Genomic DNA, 21,998 nt, shown 5'->3' with positions numbered 1-21,998 from the left:
ATCTGATAAAGATTTAGTGGACAGAAGAACACTCCCCGGGGTATATAAAATTCCAGTTTCGGACTCAAGGCGACGAAGTAAATTAATATATGTAGGGGCAACAGGAAGAAGTATCAAAGACAGGTTAGCAGAACATCAAGCAAATATAAGAAAAAAACAACCTTGCACTGCGCTAGCCACCTACGTTCTAGCGGACCAGCAAGACGTCAATGTTGAATGGGACCAAGCAAGACTAATGCAGATAGTTCGAGACAGGAGACACCGACATTACGCGGAAGCCTGGCAGATTTGTAAGGCAAAGCATAAAGGCCTTGCAATCAACTTCCGGGAATCGACTAAAATATCAGCAGCATGGTCCTCTAGCTTAATATAAAATTAATAATTGAAGAAAATAGTGAATATGTATCTCAAATTATATTTTTTGAACGATGTAGGGAGATGGCATCTTTAAGTATTTATATTTAGATAGTTACGTAATCTTTTTTTATATTTCCGGTTACAATGACGTCATGTACAACGGATTATAAGCGAGTTCGAAAGATTTAAAAAACAGATATTTGTACTAAGCGTTCGATTTACGATTATGTCGTTTATTTTTGTTACTTAGTTAATTTTATTTTCTTGAGAAAGGTCTTTTAATAAGATCGAAAACGTTTGAAAGTTGTTATAATAAAGCGTCGGCTGCAAGAAAAGGTGTTTTAGTAAGTGTTTTGAGATTACAATATGCAGTCTAGAAAGAATTATCTGATGGTCCATAAAACAAAGACAAGTGTAAATACCAAAATGAATTTATTACCAAAAGTTAGGTACAAACAAAACTGGTTATTTTTTGACATAATCACTGTGAAGATTGAGGCATTTGTCATATCTGTGGATGAGCTTTTCCATCCTCTCTTCATAGAATGTTGCCGCCAGTGAATTGAGATGGCCTTAACGATGTTGTTTTGAAGATCATCATTAGTCTCAAACGTATGCCCTCCTAGCCATGTTTTCAGTTCAGGAAAGAGGTGGTCTTCGCACATTAAAAAGTTCCAAGCTGGGTGGAAGTCTGAAAGGTGAAAGTCTTTACCACCTTTAAACACCCAGCATATAGCCCCAATTTAGCTCCAAGAGACTACTGCCTCTTTCCTGAACAGAAAAAGTGGCTAGGAAGGAGGGCAGAGGTTTGAGACTAATGACGATCTTCAAAACAACATTAGGGCCCATCTTAAGTCATTGGTGATAACATTCTATGACAAGGGGATGGAAAAGCTCATCCACAGATATGACAAATGCCTCAATCTTCATTGTGATTAAGTCAAAAAGTAACCATGTTTGTACCTAACTTTTGGTAATAAATTCATTTTGTTATTTATACTTGTTTGTTTTATGGACCATTGGAGGGTGAAAAAAACAGCATGCATGCACACATACATACATATCTGCATACATGTACTGTACAGTACATTAAAAAATTTTAATATACAGATAACACTGGACAACAATGATTTTGTTTCAGGCTCAAAATTAGCATACAGTCGACCCCCCCTATAATTACGGTCCNATATATATTTTAAAAAATATATATATTTGTCATAACATGAACACTGAATTCAATAAAAATGAATTCAAGTTATACTAATTTATTTAAAGAAAAATAAAAAATTAATATGAGGCTTTTTGACAGTGTGGTCTACCATCAATCTCACATGGTGTAGACTCATCATCTTACAGTCAAAGATAGGGTTTACTCGCTGTCCTCATGTTTTGTCAGGATGAAACTATGGGAATAGAGGTAGCAGACACAGATACTTACACAGTTTGACAAATGAACTCACATTCATTGTAATAAAGCATGCTTACACTAGCCAATCATTTTGAAGTGGTTCAAGAGTAGAAGGAAATAAGTGTCAGAACTCTTAAGTTCAGTCCACCACAGTGAGGAATGAAGATGAACAGAAAAGTCCTATTTACTCTGTTGGTTCTTCCTTCTGAGATGGTTATTGTTCTGACATTTTGGTCTTCTTGCAGAGTGAGAAAGACCACACTGAGATCTTCAGTTCCTTTTTGTGAGAAGACTGGATTCCTTCTGGGTTTGTTCACCAGGCTCAAAGGACTCTGTGTCATTGAAAACATGGATTTTATGCAATTTGGGGACAAATTCCAAGTTTGGATTAATCACAGTCCATCACTTCTCCCCTTCTGATTGGTCCCTAACCTGTTGCTAGGAGCCAAATTTGGATTGCGGAGGTGGTGACTATCCCCTTTTACCTCAGTATGAATCTGCTCTTCTCGAAAGGTTTGGTTGTGTTTCCTCAAATGATTGCCCATAAATTAGAGAAAATTGATTTTTCTCTCCACTTTCAAAGAGGGTGCAGCTTTGTCCACAAGCTCCACAGAGAAATATTTACTTTTTCAATTCCAACTGGCTATTAGGTAACAAGCAAAGTTTTACAATCAATGTCAATTCTCTCTTCTCATGCAAACATCAAATGGGAAATGTGATAATTAAGTTTTACAACACCAAATTCTTTTGTTTTGATTTTTTCAACTTTGGTGAAGAATATATCACCTAAATATTGACATGAGTTAGGCAGTTACATCCCACTGTTGGTTGAGGTCTCACAATACTTAATACTGAATGAAGTATTTTTGTGTTAGTATTTTATTTTTTAAACATTTTTAATAATAATTAAAATCACATTTTATAAAATTTTACATATTTTTCATTTTTTTGTGTGTGTGTATTTATAAAAGAAAATTAAATATTTTTGTTAAGTGTGTCTAATTTTTCTATTTAATGTTTCTGTGTTTCTAATTTTTCCATTTAATGTTTAATGTTTCCATTTAATGTTTTTCATTTAATGTTTCATTAATTATTCAAGATATTCATTTAGTGCATTATATTTAATTTAAGTAACAAAGAAAGGGCTTTTCATATAATTATCATTTTAATTAAATTTTTTAATAGAAATAATATAATATCTTAATTTTATATTTTTCTATATTACATAATTATTTTTATTTAAATTATAGCAAACGTATCATAAGCATGGCTCCTTCAGCTTTTCCAACTAATAATGATAATCCAGGATTGGGTCAAGTGTCATGTCCTCACTGTCAAAGTGTCTTTATGGTAATGACGATTTTATTATAATTTTGTTATTATGTTTGGTTTAAACATAAATACAGCTAATAATCTTGCTGAATTCGTAAGAAATTTCCTACAAAATGGGTCTGTAACTATGAAAAATTATGACATTTTGAAATTTTTTTTATAAAAAAAACATCAAAATTTAGGTTTTTTGCTAATCCATTTTGTTTTGAATGTTTCCAACAATTTAGTTTATCTAAAATTACATACCGTTTTAAAACTTAAAAACAAAAATTTGAATACATCAAAAATATCAGAATGTCATTAAATACAAACATTTGAATTTCTGATTTTTGTTTTAATGACATTCTGATATTTATTAAAGAGTGTGTGTATGTGTGGATAATGCAGATACAAAAATAATTGGAACAGAATATAACAAATATTAGAAGTTAGTGGGCATATCCAGATACTCCACTTGTAAAAGATAAACCGAACATTACTGCAGACAACAACAATATACAGTCTGAATTATGTATGTATATCTGGAATGTATGCACAAATATCGTTAATATTGTGGAAATTACTAATATACAGACATGTTCTTCATTATATTTCAGAATTTTTACCATTACAATAACTACACAAAATTTCCTATGCATTAGATCAGTGTTTTTCAACCTGTGGGTCGCGATCCCCCTGGGGGTCGCGGGTAAAAGAAAAAGACAGTGTTTGTAGGTCCTACACTACAATAAAAATAACTACAATCTCAGTGAGAAGGCTGTGCCTGTTTATTTTACAGTACAATTGGTTTTTTTGATTGATATTTAAGTTTCAACAGAAAGAAACTTAAATAGGTAGTTTTTAAAATCACTGACATAGCTGTAATTACTAATGTGAGGACCCAAACAGGGGTCGATTGAGAGGTCCGAATTATGGGTGTCGATTTAAAATAAAAAGCTCCTTTTCAGATGCTAAGGAAACGGATTAGGTGTCTCGATTAAACAATGCAATTGTTTTTTTTTGTAAATTTGTTAAACAATGGAAACGGATAAATTCGAGGAAAATGCGACGAGAGAGAGGAATCATATTCAGTCGCAACGTTGACCTCTCCCGCGCCCTTCATTAGGTTTCAAATTGTCACTAGGTGACTATGAGAGACCAATGGAGAGGCGACGACGGTTAAGAAATCTATAAAATCGCACGACTCAAGGGACAAAGGTTCTTGGTTCGTGGTTCTTGGTGCTCCTCTCCAGGATTTTTGTGATCCTACTTATCAACAGCGACTGATTCGTTAACTCCTGTGACTTACTGTCGCTCTCCCATGACGTCTTAATTTGCACGGATTTGCCTTTCACCAGAGACTTTCGCCGAAGCTGTGCCGCACGCCCCGGGGCCGTCGATCTCAACGTACGACATTGAAGGACCAAACGGAGAAAATCGGACACTTGAAGGAACTTTTAATTTGTTCCCCGAGCTGTGTTACGTTGAAAATTTGAAGAACGTTGTAAGAATTTTTTGTAATATAATAAACGGGTTAAAGATGGTAAACCTGTCTCAGAAAGTTATTCTGCGCCCACACGACAGAAAGAACCGCTCGGCTATCGAAAAAACCTCACCCTAATCGGCTGACCTCACACTAATATGGCCCTGGGGGGTCGCCAGAATTTTTTAACTTGTAAAGGGGTCACTTATTCAAGAAGGTTGAAAAACACTGCATTAGATTATCCATAATTTCCAGCTGTTACATTTAAAAATTAATTTAAATATTAGCAATAAAGAATTTGTCCAAACTATAATGAAAAAATATTTTAAATTGAAAAATAGCCTAATTTAAAATCTGTTAAAAAAGTAATCTGGTACTTTTCAAATTGATATCTATTTATCTTATCTATTAGTTAATGGCTAATATATAAAAGTAATCTCCATTTAGAAATATTGAGTAAATGAATGATAGACACTTGTACAAATTACAAAAATTTATTATTGTCAAAAACATGTAATGAATTTTAACCTAATGAAGTCTGAAACAGTCAAGTTTAGGATGCTGCATATGAATCTTCAAATGTTAACAAAATTTGAGTAAGGCTAAATATACGTTGAATTTTGGAGCCATTGCAAAAATTAATTTCTCTAACTATTAAAATTACCAAGGTTGAACCAAAATAGTCAAATGTCAGATATATATATGAGAGCATTTTTTTTTCAACATCTGATGGTCCCAAAACACTTACTAAAACACCTTTTCTTGCAGCCGACGCTTTATTATAACAACTTTCAAACGTTTTCGATCTTATTAAAAGACCTTTCTCAAGAAAATAAAATTAACTAAGTAACAAAATAAACACCACAATCGTAAATCGAACGCTTAGTACGAATAACTGTTTTTCTTTATTATAACAACTTTCAAACGTTTTCGGTCTTGTTAAAAGACCTTTCTCAAGAAAATAAAATTAACTAAGTAACAAAATAAACACCACAATCGTAAATCGAACGCTTAGTACGAATAACTGTTTTTCTTTATTATAACAACTTTCAAACGTTTTCGGTCTTGTTAAAAGACCTTTCTCAAGAAAATAAAATTAACTAAGTAACAAAATAAACACCACAATCGTAAATCGAACGCTTAGTACGAATAACTGTTTTTCTTTATTATAACAACTTTCAAACGTTTTCGGTCTTGTTAAAAGACCTTTCTCAAGAAAATAAAATTAACTAAGTAACAAAATAAACACCACAATCGTAAATCGAACGCTTAGTACGAATAACTGTTTTTCTTTATTATAACAACTTTCAAACGTTTTCGGTCTTGTTAAAAGACCTTTCTCAAGAAAATAAAATTAACTAAGTAACAAAATAAACACCACAATCGTAAATCGAACGCTTAGTACGAATAACTGTTTTTCTTTATTATAACAACTTTCAAACGTTTTCGGTCTTGTTAAAAGACCTTTCTCAAGAAAATAAAATTAACTAAGTAACAAAATAAACACCACAATCGTAAATCGAACGCTTAGTACGAATAACTGTTTTTCTTTATTATAACAACTTTCAAACGTTTTCGGTCTTGTTAAAAGACCTTTCTCAAGAAAATAAAATTAACTAAGTAACAAAATAAACACCACAATCGTAAATCGAACGCTTAGTACGAATAACTGTTTTTCTTTATTATAACAACTTTCAAACGTTTTCGGTCTTGTTAAAAGACCTTTCTCAAGAAAATAAAATTAACTAAGTAACAAAATAAACACCACAATCGTAAATCGAACGCTTAGTACGAATAACTGTTTTTCTTTATTATAACAACTTTCAAACGTTTTCGGTCTTGTTAAAAGACCTTTCTCAAGAAAATAAAATTAACTAAGTAACAAAATAAACACCACAATCGTAAATCGAACGCTTAGTACGAATAACTGTTTTTCTTTATTATAACAACTTTCAAACGTTTTCGGTCTTGTTAAAAGACCTTTCTCAAGAAAATAAAATTAACTAAGTAACAAAATAAACACCACAATCGTAAATCGAACGCTTAGTACGAATAACTGTTTTTCTTTATTATAACAACTTTCAAACGTTTTCGGTCTTGTTAAAAGACCTTTCTCAAGAAAATAAAATTAACTAAGTAACAAAATAAACACCACAATCGTAAATCGAACGCTTAGTACGAATAACTGTTTTTCTTTATTATAACAACTTTCAAACGTTTTCGGTCTTGTTAAAAGACCTTTCTCAAGAAAATAAAATTAACTAAGTAACAAAATAAACACCACAATCGTAAATCGAACGCTTAGTACGAATAACTGTTTTTCTTTATTATAACAACTTTCAAACGTTTTCGGTCTTGTTAAAAGACCTTTCTCAAGAAAATAAAATTAACTAAGTAACAAAATAAACACCACAATCGTAAATCGAACGCTTAGTACGAATAACTGTTTTTCTTTATTATAACAACTTTCAAACGTTTTCGGTCTTGTTAAAAGACCTTTCTCAAGAAAATAAAATTAACTAAGTAACAAAATAAACACCACAATCGTAAATCGAACGCTTAGTACGAATAACTGTTTTTCTTTATTATAACAACTTTCAAACGTTTTCGGTCTTGTTAAAAGACCTTTCTCAAGAAAATAAAATTAACTAAGTAACAAAATAAACACCACAATCGTAAATCGAACGCTTAGTACGAATAACTGTTTTTCTTTATTATAACAACTTTCAAACGTTTTCGGTCTTGTTAAAAGACCTTTCTCAAGAAAATAAAATTAACTAAGTAACAAAATAAACACCACAATCGTAAATCGAACGCTTAGTACGAATAACTGTTTTTCTTTATTATAACAACTTTCAAACGTTTTCGGTCTTGTTAAAAGACCTTTCTCAAGAAAATAAAATTAACTAAGTAACAAAATAAACACCACAATCGTAAATCGAACGCTTAGTACGAATAACTGTTTTTCTTTATTATAACAACTTTCAAACGTTTTCGGTCTTGTTAAAAGACCTTTCTCAAGAAAATAAAATTAACTAAGTAACAAAATAAACACCACAATCGTAAATCGAACGCTTAGTACGAATAACTGTTTTTCTTTATTATAACAACTTTCAAACGTTTTCGGTCTTGTTAAAAGACCTTTCTCAAGAAAATAAAATTAACTAAGTAACAAAATAAACACCACAATCGTAAATCGAACGCTTAGTACGAATAACTGTTTTTCTTTATTATAACAACTTTCAAACGTTTTCGGTCTTGTTAAAAGACCTTTCTCAAGAAAATAAAATTAACTAAGTAACAAAATAAACACCACAATCGTAAATCGAACGCTTAGTACGAATAACTGTTTTTCTTTATTATAACAACTTTCAAACGTTTTCGGTCTTGTTAAAAGACCTTTCTCAAGAAAATAAAATTAACTAAGTAACAAAATAAACACCACAATCGTAAATCGAACGCTTAGTACGAATAACTGTTTTTCTTTATTATAACAACTTTCAAACGTTTTCGGTCTTGTTAAAAGACCTTTCTCAAGAAAATAAAATTAACTAAGTAACAAAATAAACACCACAATCGTAAATCGAACGCTTAGTACGAATAACTGTTTTTCTTTATTATAACAACTTTCAAACGTTTTCGGTCTTGTTAAAAGACCTTTCTCAAGAAAATAAAATTAACTAAGTAACAAAATAAACACCACAATCGTAAATCGAACGCTTAGTACGAATAACTGTTTTTCTTTATTATAACAACTTTCAAACGTTTTCGGTCTTGTTAAAAGACCTTTCTCAAGAAAATAAAATTAACTAAGTAACAAAATAAACACCACAATCGTAAATCGAACGCTTAGTACGAATAACTGTTTTTCTTTATTATAACAACTTTCAAACGTTTTCGGTCTTGTTAAAAGACCTTTCTCAAGAAAATAAAATTAACTAAGTAACAAAATAAACACCACAATCGTAAATCGAACGCTTAGTACGAATAACTGTTTTTCTTTATTATAACAACTTTCAAACGTTTTCGGTCTTGTTAAAAGACCTTTCTCAAGAAAATAAAATTAACTAAGTAACAAAATAAACACCACAATCGTAAATCGAACGCTTAGTACGAATAACTGTTTTTCTTTATTATAACAACTTTCAAACGTTTTCGGTCTTGTTAAAAGACCTTTCTCAAGAAAATAAAATTAACTAAGTAACAAAATAAACACCACAATCGTAAATCGAACGCTTAGTACGAATAACTGTTTTTCTTTATTATAACAACTTTCAAACGTTTTCGGTCTTGTTAAAAGACCTTTCTCAAGAAAATAAAATTAACTAAGTAACAAAATAAACACCACAATCGTAAATCGAACGCTTAGTACGAATAACTGTTTTTCTTTATTATAACAACTTTCAAACGTTTTCGGTCTTGTTAAAAGACCTTTCTCAAGAAAATAAAATTAACTAAGTAACAAAATAAACACCACAATCGTAAATCGAACGCTTAGTACGAATAACTGTTTTTCTTTATTATAACAACTTTCAAACGTTTTCGGTCTTGTTAAAANGAGCTGTTCCGCGACGAAAACAATGTTGAGCAATGGCAATGTCGAATGGTGACACTCGGTAAGTAATCCTACAATTTTTTGTTTATAGCGTAGTTTATACGGATTATTCCCAAAAAATATATACGTATTTTGGAAATGTTGAGTCGGATTAGTCTAGAATCGATTAATTTTATGGAAGAAAATCTTTCAAACAGCCGTAGTCCGTAAACTTGACACGTGTCGGGTTGTGATTGGAAGGATTCGTAAGAAATCGGATTCCTAAAGAATGGAATGTATCTCTATCTTATAGGGGGGTCGACTGTATTCTTATGTATTTTCAGCTGCTGAATTCAAAAACCACTATAAAAATGACCTATTAGCTCTTGCTTTGGAACAGCAGTTCCCAACTAGTGGTCCTCAAGAGCTGAAATATGGTCCACGAAAGATTTAAAACTTTTATTCATTTTAAATTATAATTTAAAATGATTGAAGTAATCTAAATAATACAAAATATATGAGAAAGGTTTTATAGTAAAATTTGTAAAAAAATGTTTCATTACAAAATAGTGCATCTTCAATTATTTCAAATTTTTGTTGGCATTTTTCCTGTAAAACTCCTCAGATCAGCATATAATAAAACTTCACTCTATTACAGAATATATATTTATGCAAACATGACAGCCTTCCTTGACTCAATCAATTATGCTGAGCACAAGTGGAAAATCTAAAAGTCATCACTGTATTCTTAGGAATGCAACTGGGGTACACTAAATACTGTTGCTTTTTATGTATGTGGGACAGTAGGGATAAGAAATCACATTACATTCAAGAGGACTGGCCTGCAAGAAATCTTGACTCTACTGGAAAAATATCGTTGCTGAGCCTCTCATGAACCCAAAAGATGTTCTTCTTCCACCCTTCATATCAAGCTGGGTTTTATGAAAACTTGTCAAAGGTATGAACCAGAAAGGACAGGCATTTAAGTACTTAAGAGACAAATTTCCTAGATTGAGTGATGCAAAGGTTAAGAAAGATATTTTTGTTGGGCCATAAATTTGAAAACTTGTAAAGGATCCCGCATTTGACCAAGTTTTGGAGGGAAAAGAAAAGGGCCTTAAAAGAGAATAATTTGTGGATTATTAGACAACAAAAGAGATAATAACTACACTCAGTTGATGACAATACTTCTGGAAAAATAGCATCAACTCGGATGCAACAGTCCCTCAAAATCCATTTTCTCCATTTCCACCTAGACTTTTTCCCTCCTAGTTGCGGAGCTGTCAGTGATGAACATGGGGAAAGATTCCACCAGGATATTTCTGTATTGGAACAAAGATATCAGGGCCATTGGAATGAAGCAATACTTGCGGATTACTGCTGGTCTGTGTGTAGGGATGCACCAGAACTCACTTACAAGGGGCAAGCCAAAAGAAAACGATCTCATGAAGTCACCACGTGATTCTCTTCACACCGAACCACCTGCCAGGTATTCTTCTATTAATTTAGAACTCTTAGAATGTTACTGTAATTTTAAAAAAATTCAAAAGCACTTTCAATGTTGTTAGCATATGTAATTAAAATGTATCATTTTCTCTTATGCAGTTAAAATCACCTATTGTATACCACAGAAACTAGAGCTAATAAAATTTTTTTTTTGTCATATTCAATTTTCTCACCCCAAAATTAGTAAGATTTCACTCATGAAATAAAGGAAACATTCAAAAACAATTTTTTTTTGTTGTCCAGTGTAATAAGGGAGTTGCACTAAAAATCTGCACATAGTTTGAACTAATGTTGCACTGAGATGTTTAGACATAACAATTAGAAAATTAGTAAGCAAAGACAACATGCATTTGCATAAGAAATTTCATGTTTATAGATTGTGCTGTGTTCATGGTGTGAGAGTTCAATGATATACAATTTGATAGCTCAGATTTATAACACTAATACTAGTACTCTAGTAAATTGGATTCTCAGTGTTGTGAAACATTTCACAATTGGTCATCAAACTGTTTGATGTAGGAAAAAGACTGAAGAATGACCAAACATTGAGTATAACTCCAGGATTCGGCAGAATCACTAAAAAGATTCCTGTGAAAAGAGACTTTTGTTGGCCATTTCAAGAAAAGAAAAAATGGACAAAATTGAGTATAAAACTTGCATGAAAAGAAGAAATTTTTATACTTTTGAGCACGAAAAATTTTGAAATAAGTTTATATAGAATATTATTGGTAAGATGGTGTTCCAAAATCAGCAGATAAACAACTACAGTTACAAAATGGAAAGACTGAAAATCATGGCCACAAAGATGCCAGAAAATCTAATTTGTTATATTATGACAATGAATCTTATTTTACACTTAAAAATTCAGCTAAAACTGAATTATACACAGAAAATAAAGAAAATATGAACTATTAATAAATTTTGAAATAATTGTCTGCATATCAATCAGCAAGAAAAGTCAGTCAGAATGTTATTTTGTACCCTCATATTTTCTCTGGATGTCAAAATATACTTGACTGAATGTATTGAATTTAAATTGAAGCCATTAAATTGTTTTCGTCAATACAAAAATAACCTAATGGTAATTATAGCATGTGGCATGACAGTGTATCATAAAACTGGACAACCATTATTACCACAAAACTTGAAAATTTGAATATTAGTTATGTAAAGAGAGAAGGAAATCCACCCAGTGTGCTCCAATTATGGCCTATAGAAAGATTTTGAGTTCATCTGAAACAAAAAATTTATCAAAATACATGGTTACAAAGCCACTCTCCACACACTAAACTTTGATTGGAAAAAATTATTGAGTTTGATGGAAATTATTTTTTAAGCTTTTCACTAACAACAAATGTAAAATTGCTGCTGCTGCTACAGATCTTCTGCTATGAGAAACTTAATTGAGATATTAAATAAGATTGTTTTCTCTTTATTTAACTCAAATAGCTAGGGATGAATAAAAATATTAGAATTATGAATCATTCCTATAGTCTATCTTTAATCATAATTGAATAAATTGATAATCATATGGATCTCATTTTTATGTTTTCCTTTTTAGAATATTCATATAATATTAAAGTTCTTTAAAACAAAACATCTGCAATTATACCAAACAAGTAAATAGTTTAGTTACTATTTCAAGAATATTTTAAGCAAAAAATATATTATGTATGCCACATCAAGTTTTCAGCTCAAAATTTTGGTTTAATCTATACCCATAATTTAAGTCAATCCACAAATTTATGGTAGGATGTTGATATGCTACTACAGGTCATATCCATATTTTAGTTCTAGCCTATGATGAAAGCATATAAGACCATGCCACTTTATCAAAACACTAACCATCAATTCTGGAATGTGTTTTATGCCTGTAGTGCCCATAAGCCTCTAACCAGGATGAACTGTAACAATAATTATTAAATAAACTGAACTGCTTGCTTACTGAATGAAATCTTTTATGATATATTCACTGAGAATTTGGGAGAATAAATACATAATTTCTGTTGTAGACATCTCAAATTCTGTCATCTGGTATCCATAAACCAATTGCATTTGATCATTTTCTGATCAGAAAGCATTCTCAGGACAGAAGTTATCAAACAGCTTGTTGAAACTGTACAACAAAATCCATATTTATAGCATAAATCTGTACACAAGTAAAAAGATTTAAAAAATATAAAGTGCATGGACATAGAAGACAAAGCATTATCTCAATTAATTTCTTTTATTATGGTTAAGATTTTACTGGTTAGTTTTGAAATGTAATTTTCATTAAATTTTGATTGCTTCTCTCATAATTTCCCAACAGCATGTTTTCATTGGTTGAACAGACTGACATACAATGTAGTAGATATTTAGATGGGAACATGATTGATGACTACATAGACTGACAGTAACAGAACATAACTCTATTGGGAACTGAGAGTTTCTCCTTTTTTAATTTCCAACAAAGGGAGATCAGTTGAGTTCAATGTTGTTTTGCATTAAGTGTCTATGGTTATTCAGATGTATAAAGATTTCCAAAAATGCATCAGATACTAGTGATAGATCTAAACTGCCCATTAATGATTCTATTGAAGTTTCCGCATCTGTTATTTGGAAGGAAAACATAATCATAATTCAACTTATCTTTGTTGGGGAATTCAAAATTGTCTGTTAATGGGAGATATCCGTTTAGAAGTTTCTCTGTATTTGTTTACTGTTAGTTGTTTTTTTTTATCTCTGAAAAAAAGATTTTTTTGGAGATGAAAAGTTTAGAGTTGTCTTAAAAAGATTATAAATAAACAAATATATTTTATTTCATCTACATTATGAAGTGCCAAGCAAAATTTTCTAACATAGATGAAATAAAAATAAAAAAACAAACATTTCATTTAAGAAATTTTTTTTAGTCATTTGTATATCCTATTATTCAAATATAATGTGTTCCTGAAAGCAATTTGTATATCATTAAGCTTTCTTTCGTTATATTTTTATGCGAAAAATTGTAAATAGTTCCCAGTCCCTCTGAATTCTCCCAATTAATTTCTTCAACTAATGCCTAAAATAGCACAAACATCTATTTGTCTAACAACCCAAGATTTTTAACATAATATTAAACAAAATGAACCTTTAGTTGTCATATCCTTTAATGATCTTGTTGATATTTTTTCATATTTGTAAGCAGTAATGCAATGAATAAGTTTATATATTACCCCTTATTAGGAATTGTATATTAACTGCATTTTCTATTAATATGCACTAGAAAGCAATGAAAATGTACAGCATTATTACAACATTTTATATTAAAATATTACTGTACAGAAGCAAAGCAATGAAAATAAATGAACAAAATAGTGAATCTGTTGTAATGAACAATTAAGAATAAGCTTTTTAGATTACATTGAAATTTTGAAATAAAAACACAATCACATTAGAACTCAAGCACAAACACTAGACAAACTGATAAACAGATGCTGGAAATGGATTTATGCCTCCTTCCCACTAACATTTGAATTTTTTTCACAAATGCATTTAAAATAAATTTATAAATACTGGTATTGTGAGAATTTAAATACTGAGATATGGCTGTATTTATTTTGCACATGATATATGTGTGTTTTCTTTATAACTGTATATTTATATAATAACAAAATCATAAATTTATTTAAAATTTTTCCTTTCTTTAGATAAATACTACCGAGTTCAAAAAGGTGATGAGGTGTGTATATTGTAGGAGACGGTAAGTTGAAATTTTAATGTCACTCAGTCATATTTTGATCTTTCTTAACATAAAATATTTATTCAGGAAATTAAACTCTTTTTAAAATCTGATATAATCAGTTTAATATTTTTGACTTGATATTTTTCCAAATATTTTGGTTTAGATTTTATTTTTATAACATAAAAACGTTTAAGACAAAGAAGTTGCATGACTGAAATTTATAAATAATTTTTACTGTTCAAACATGCTAGTCAGTTTGTTCTTGCATCTATATAAATGATAATGTTTTATCATGAATCATTAGTTGTCTTGAAATACAGATGGAAGAAAATGATCGAATCAAAAATTTAATTTGTTTCTGTATGTAAATGCCAGATTCCTTTCAACAAATAATTAACTATTACTCTGTTAATTAAATTATTATTATAAGAGATAGTTAGTTAGCTAGAACAGATTATAGTTAAACATTTAAAAATTTCTAACAATATAGATTAATATTTAATTTCTAAAATAATTGGTATCTAAATTATAAATATATTCAGTAAAACTTCATTTTAAATTATTTAAAACATATTATTGTATATAAATTCAAATTTTGTTTTTAGTGATGTTGTGTATATGTGTAATTTTTAGATGAATTTAAATATTTATATTATATTTTATGACATTTCAGTGTCACATTTTCTTCTCATTATATAAAACACAGAAGAAACTTATGCATGATTCTTACATTATTGTTCTTGATAAGTGGAATATTTACTTTAGTAAGTAAAAGTATTTTAAGAAACATTTATCTATATTTAGAAACAAAAAGGCAGTATTTTAAGATATTCCAGCAATTATGATTTATATAATTTTATTTTTAGAAATTTATTTTATATTACTTTTATTTATAAGTTTTTAAGGCTTTAATGATGAATTTCATATAATTATATATAAGATTAACAAGTTTTTAAATATAAAGTCATACAATTTATCCTGAAAATATTTTTTTCCAGGTTTATACAGTTCATAAGGTGTTGCATAAACCAGCTATCATTGCAGCATATATTGGTAACTTATTCTATTTATTTATTAAGGATTATAATTTTAAAATTATAAATAATAACTAACATTTATTATTTATAATATTAATATATTGTAATTTTTAACAAATAAGAAAATGTCATAAAATAATATATTTTTAAATATTTACAAAATGTGTTTACTTAATTAGCTTTTGAAATCAAATAAGGTCTTCCATTATACTATTTTTTAAATATTATATGCCACTTAAAAATGCACATAATCTTATGCCTGAAGTTTGAAGGTTCACTTTCTATGTTGTTTGATGGTTATTTAATATTCATTCTTACATAATAATTACACCAAACTACACCTTCATCCAGTAAAGAACAAAAACAATTGGCTCGGAGTGGGACTTGAACCCGTAACTACCAGTTGGTAGCACATCCACACACAGTAAGTGGCAGTTGTGGCTTCGAGTTTGTTCTTTACTGGATTAAAGGTGTAGTCTGGTGTTTTTAATACTAAAAACATCCAGTGTTTAAAGTATGGTTTACATAATAATTGCAATTGTACAATGCAATAAACCTTTAATGTAGGAAAATCTCATTGCTGATTACGCAGTTAAAGATGTAAATGATATTCCAGGAAGTTACTGTAATAAATAGATCTATTAGTCTGAGTAAGAATTTTATGTATAAGAAGAGTTTGTATTTGTACATTATAAAGAACAAAATACTCAATTGATTCTCTTCTGTTAATATTTTAATTTCAGTGATCTTTGGTTAGTTAAATGATTATCATCATCAAACTAGATAAAAATCCATACTTCACTATTGTGGGGATACTACTTGGTGTGGATGGTGTTGGTGCAAAAAGTTTACAGCTTGAAAAACCTTTCACAAAATTTAAATGTTGGAAGGATATGATTAATTTGGCTAACTTTATTAAATAATATTATTTTATTTTGTTATGTCTTGTGTCAAGATGATGTCAAGTTTGTAAATATTTCNATGGGATAAATTAATATATTTTTTCGTACATGATTTGTTATCCGAGAAATAAGTTATCTGAACCACCCCAGTCCCCAATTGATTCGGATAAACGACGCTCTACTGTAATTACATAAATAAATGCTTATCTGATTGAATTTTACTTTCTTTGAATTCTGTTATGAGTATTATTTTTTCTAAATATCTTTATGAAAATTTTGGAGTCGCGTTAAATTCGGGCTAATACGGTAATATTATTTTATTTTGTTATGACTTGTGTCAAGATGATGTCAAGTTTGTAAATATTTCCCCCCCTGTAATGTACCATTGGTTTACACAATAGATATATGAAGCAGAATGTTAGCAAAGCTTCGTCTATGAGACTTACAGAATTGTTTGTTTTCAAGATCCATTTGATTGATTTTGATTAAACTTTGCCATTTTCTGTTAATTGCAATTCAGAATCCAAAATTGAAAAAAAAAAAAAAAAATGGGGGCCCATGACTTCATTTTTGAGATATAAAGTCATTTCATGAGCGCACGTGACAAAGCAATATTGCACAAATTCCGCGACTTTGTCATGTGATGATGTACAGTTGCTAGTATGTCTTCTGTGGGCTTATACAATCAAGTTTGTTCTCAAAATTTAATGGGCCAAGTTTGGTAAAATTTTGCCATTTTCCATTAATTGAGAGGAGGAATCCAAAAAAGATAATGAGTCCATTTAAATGTAAAAAATCCAGTAATCTTTAACTTTCCAGGCAATATTTAAAATTTTTGTAACAGATGGTGTCATAACATAAAATGCAATGTTTACACTTTTAATTATTATAAAATGGCAAAAAGCTTAATTTTAAGGGTAGGGATGGGTTTTATAAAAAATTGTAGATGCTGATAATGAGTAAAATCGTCATTAAGTCCAACACTACTCAATATATGACACACAACCCCCTTTGTCTTCCCACCCCTTGACCGTAAACCACCAAAATTTAACAGCATCAATCTCTGTAATATACAAACCTTCCTGCAAAATTTCACAAATTTTTGAAAGCACAGGAGTTATTAAGCTTCAAAGAGGGTAAAAAAATCATGCCCTCCCCACATACACATACATTTCAACATTCGTACATACAGAAAAACCCCAAATATTTTTGCATTTCTCAACGTTTCAAGGTCCCGAGTCCAAAAATGTAAAAATCTTGGTAGGGGGGTCATTTTTGACCGATCACCATAGTTTCCTTCTGTTATATATAACAGAGCCATGAAAGTAAATATAGGAGTCTATGTCACTAATACTTTTATATAATGAAAATGAAGTCAATGTCCATGCTCTCTGATGTGACTGAGTGCACCTGATGGAAAATATGCGTGAAAAACGAACAAAACACAAGAACAAAGCAATCAGTGGCAATTGCTGTACATGACTCTGTCGTATCACGATAGAATTGAGGTGGAGCCAGAAAGAAAGAAGCAATCCTTGCACCTGTTAGGCATAGAAGAGGTGATTCTCATACTTCACGGATGCGGACAAGTGAACTTTGCATTTCCTGCCACAAAAGAGGCTATTCTCATACATGCAGGCCATGGGAGACATGATTCTTGCACTGACCAGGTACAGAGAGGTGATCCAAAAACAAAGCAATTGCCATTGATTGCTTTGTTTGTTTTTGGATCACCCCTCTGTACCTGGTCAGTGCAAGAATCATGTCTCCCATGGCCTGCATGTATGAGAATAGCCTCTTTTGTGGCAGGAAATGCAAAGTTCACTTGTCCGCATCCGTGAAGTATGAGAATCACCTCTTCTATGCCTAACAGGTGCAAGGATTGCTTCTTTCTTTCTGGCTCCACCTCAATTCTATCGTGATACGACAGTCACACAATNAGAATCCAAAATTGCAAAAAAAAAAAAATGGGGGCCCATGACTTCATTTTTGAGGTATAAAGTCATTTCATGAGCGCACGTGACAAAGCGATATTGCACAAATTCTGTGACTTTGTCATGTGATGTACAGTTGCTAGTATGTCTTCTGTGGGCTTATACAATCAAGTTTGTTCTCAAAATTCAATGGACCAAGTTTGGTAAAATTTTGCCATTTTCCAACCCCTTAAGCCCATAACCCAAAGGGTTATGGACTTAAACAAACAAAACAATCAATGGCAACTGCTTTATTTTTGGATTACCTCACTGTACCTGGCCAGTGCAAGAATCATGTCTCCCATGGCCTGCATGTATGAGAATAGCCTCTTTTGTGGCAGAAAATGCAAAGTTCACTTGTCCGCATCCGTGAGGTATGAGAATCACCTCTTCTATGCCTAACAGGTGCAAGGATTGCTTCTTTCTTTCTGGCTCCACCTCAATTCTATCGTGATACGACAGTCACACAATGTCCTAGTAATATTTCACTATTATGATGTATGGAAGAAATGTTATCTAAGCTTTTATTGATTCTGTTGAAATTTGGAAGTTTATACACTGCTACATATTTAGATTTGTGAGAAGCATTTGCATAGTCATTGCTGTTTCTTCTAGTCTGTTTTTAAGATTCAAAATTTGGAAAATATCAAGTTTGACAGTAGAATACTAGTTTCACTTCTTAAATATTATAGATAAGTATAAAATTATGTCCTCATTATACAGGTTGTTTGTGTATCTAAGGAAAGATTAGATGATTCTTCCATTTATACAGAATGTTTGAGGTTTTGTTTCCTTAATTCATAAGAAAAATTTTTAAATATTTGTGTATCTTAAAAATTTTAACTTGTTAATAAAAATAATTCATTTGATGGAGAAATCATAAATTAATTTTTCATTTTCAGTAATATTTCACTAATGATAATGCATGCTGTTTCAATTATAAAGAGAAAAATGCAGTTTTTTAGCATTAAAAATTAGTGATGCCATGAATAGTGATTTTGCTGTATACTGAATATTCAGCAACCAAATGTTCGGCAAAATATATGTACATTCTGCAATTGACAGGTTATGACCTGTCTCATTGCGGTGGGTGCGGTAGTAACACCACAGGCGCATTTGTTTTATTTGCAAGTAGATCGTGTCACGACATGCATTATTTGTTCATTGTTACATCAAATTACATTACAAATAGTCCTTATTACTAAAAAATATCAACTTTATATGAAAACTGTTTGCCTAGATCGGATGGCAGACCTTTACAAGTGGTGATCAGCAAACTCAAAACAGTATCCAAGCCTGATAGAATTTGCTAAGATTTATCTATAGTCTCCTGGCAGTAGTGTATATAGTGAGAGGCTATTTTCAGAAGCAGGTATAGTTTGAGGAAAAGTGCAATCGTTTGCTATCAACAAATACTGAAATTGTTTTCATTCATCACAACTTACCACTGATAGATTTTAAGTATTAAATGTAATAATTTGTGATTAAAATAAATACGTTTTTGAGTAATATATGTGTTTTTTTTTTTCATGATTTGGTATTTGGCTGAATGTTGCATACTATTTGGCCAAATACTGAATATTAAAAAAATATCCAAATATTTCTGGCATCTCTATTAAAAATCATTTAATATATATTTTACTGTGTAATATTAGACTTAAAATTATCACCATATTTTTTAAAATTCAATTTTGATCATTTTATATTATATTTTTCTCTTTACAGTTTTATTTGGATTTTTCCTTCTCTGTTCAGTGAGAACAGTCTATTATTACTCTGTAAAACCCCTTCGTTTGGAAACCTTCACAGAATCTACATAGCATCTTTAATGATCGATAACCATTTTTACTCTTCAAAATATTTAGTGAAATTATACTCTGTAAAAACAAATATTGAATTTAACTGAATTAATTTCACTCTATAAATAATCCTTCAACAAAAAATATATATGTATAAATTATTTTTATAATTGTTTTATAAGATTTAAGATTGTATTAATTTGTAATAGTTATAAATAAGAATTTTCTTAAATAAATATTCCAAGTATTTGTTAAAGTGTAATAAAAGGATGAGTCAGATATCTAGTTTCCTTCCAAGTATTTTTGCAGTGTCATCATTAGTATAATTGATTACATTATTGCAGAAAATTGATGTAGATTTGATTCTTAACAGTAAAAAATAAAAGAAAATTGTAATTACCAAGTTTTAATAAAATGACAAAATATGCCATAAAGATATGCATTTTAATAGGCTTTTTTTCAAGAAAAATTAAAGATATTTTAATGATAAATATTAAACAAATATAGTAAATGTGATCAACATTATATGTAATTATCAAATATTTGATATTTGTGTATTCATTTTAACTTTTCTTTTTATTGAAGTATTTCATATGAATTATAAGCTTTTGTAACTAATTATTAGAAGTTTGTAGATTTCTATTAAATTGAATATTTACTGAAATTAAATTTAATATTTAATTAAAACCTATTTAATAATTTAAATCAGAATTTTGTTACTTTATATCAAAGTCAAATTTTTGCTTTTGAATCTTCAGACTTCAGTTTTCTGTAAGATAATTATTGATATTTACAGAATATTTTAATTGTATGAAAACTTGAAAACAACTCCAAATATTGTCTTTCCAGAGGATAATTTTAGTCACACAATAATTATCTTCTGTTATATAATAAGTTGAATGTACCTTTTTATACACAAGACTTCAGAACTTATATTCTTCTAGTTGTCCCATTGCTTTGTTCTTTGTATAGTAATTAGTTATTAAATCAATTTTATTTTGCTTGGATTGATACATACATTCATATGAAACTGATTTTTTGATTAATGGTCAAAAACGATTTATAATTTTAAAGCATGTTTCAATAACACACCTATTTATTATTCAAATACTTTCTACTGATGTTCAATTGTGAGTTTTCTACTTATACTGTTAATACATGTTGTATTTTAGGTATTTGAGCAGAGTGAATGTATACTTAAGTGTTTGACTTCATTTGTATTGCTATATTATCTAACTTTATAACATTGAAAAACATTTTTAATGTCAGTATGGTTTGGTGTAATTATTATTATTAGTGATTTTTAAGCTATAAAGAAACAGCAATCAAATTAACTTGTATTTATTTAGCAATGAATTTTGAGTGATTAAAGCTAAATAGGAAATATAATTTCATATTTTGTTATAAAATTTATATTGTAACAGAATACTTGCTCCTCCTCCTAATTTTTCTTCTTTTTTCCAATAAATAGTTGTTAATTTGTATTTGATATAAAATAAAATTTAAAAGGGAAATTATTGAAATCATTTATTACTATAATATTTTAATCTAAAAAAAAACTTTTATAGAAATTATTATAAATGAGTGCTTAATGTGTATACAAATGTCCCTTTTTATGATGTTGCTATAAGAGTAAAGTTTTAATTTTTGCAGTTAAAAAATGAATTGGATTTATTGATGTATAGAAAGCTGATCAAATATTAAAAAAAAATTTCTAAGCTGCAGTATAACTTGCATGTTTAATATATTAAAGAAAAAATTTTATTAATAAAAATAAACTTATTAATTTGCTCTAATAGATCTTTGATTTCTATATTTATGTGTAAACTTACAATATTTCAGTTTATGACTTCTTTTTTGTTTGAAACTTTATTTTCATGTCAATCTTCATAAAAAAAAAAAATTTTAATACCTGTTTTCAGATCAGATTTTGGGTTTTATATATTTGTACATTCTATTTGATACTCATAACCATGATATTT

General features: G+C 29.7%; 1 protein-coding gene across 1 annotated transcript in view; it reads left to right on the top strand.

The window, feature by feature from the left end:
- The window catches only part of LOC111642355 (type I phosphatidylinositol 4,5-bisphosphate 4-phosphatase-B-like), a 36,269-nt gene extending 14,473 nt beyond the window's left edge, over positions 1-21,796 (top strand). Inside the window, exons 4-8 of the mRNA XM_023388690.1 lie at positions 3,016-3,115; positions 14,271-14,323; positions 14,979-15,069; positions 15,304-15,358; positions 19,943-21,796. Coding sequence (XP_023244458.1) covers positions 3,016-3,115; positions 14,271-14,323; positions 14,979-15,069; positions 15,304-15,358; positions 19,943-20,037 — 394 coding nt within the window. The 3' untranslated portion in view covers positions 20,038-21,796. The remainder of the gene's footprint in view (positions 1-3,015; positions 3,116-14,270; positions 14,324-14,978; positions 15,070-15,303; positions 15,359-19,942) is intronic.
- Positions 21,797-21,998: the final 202 nt, after the last annotated feature.

This window comes from Centruroides sculpturatus, unplaced genomic scaffold, assembly GCF_000671375.1.
Source record: "Centruroides sculpturatus isolate CEXI.00-Female unplaced genomic scaffold, Cexi_2.0 scaffold1649, whole genome shotgun sequence".
In the NCBI taxonomy this organism is placed as follows: Eukaryota; Metazoa; Arthropoda; class Arachnida; order Scorpiones; family Buthidae; genus Centruroides; species Centruroides sculpturatus.
This window is presented reverse-complemented; position numbering and strand designations above follow the sequence as displayed.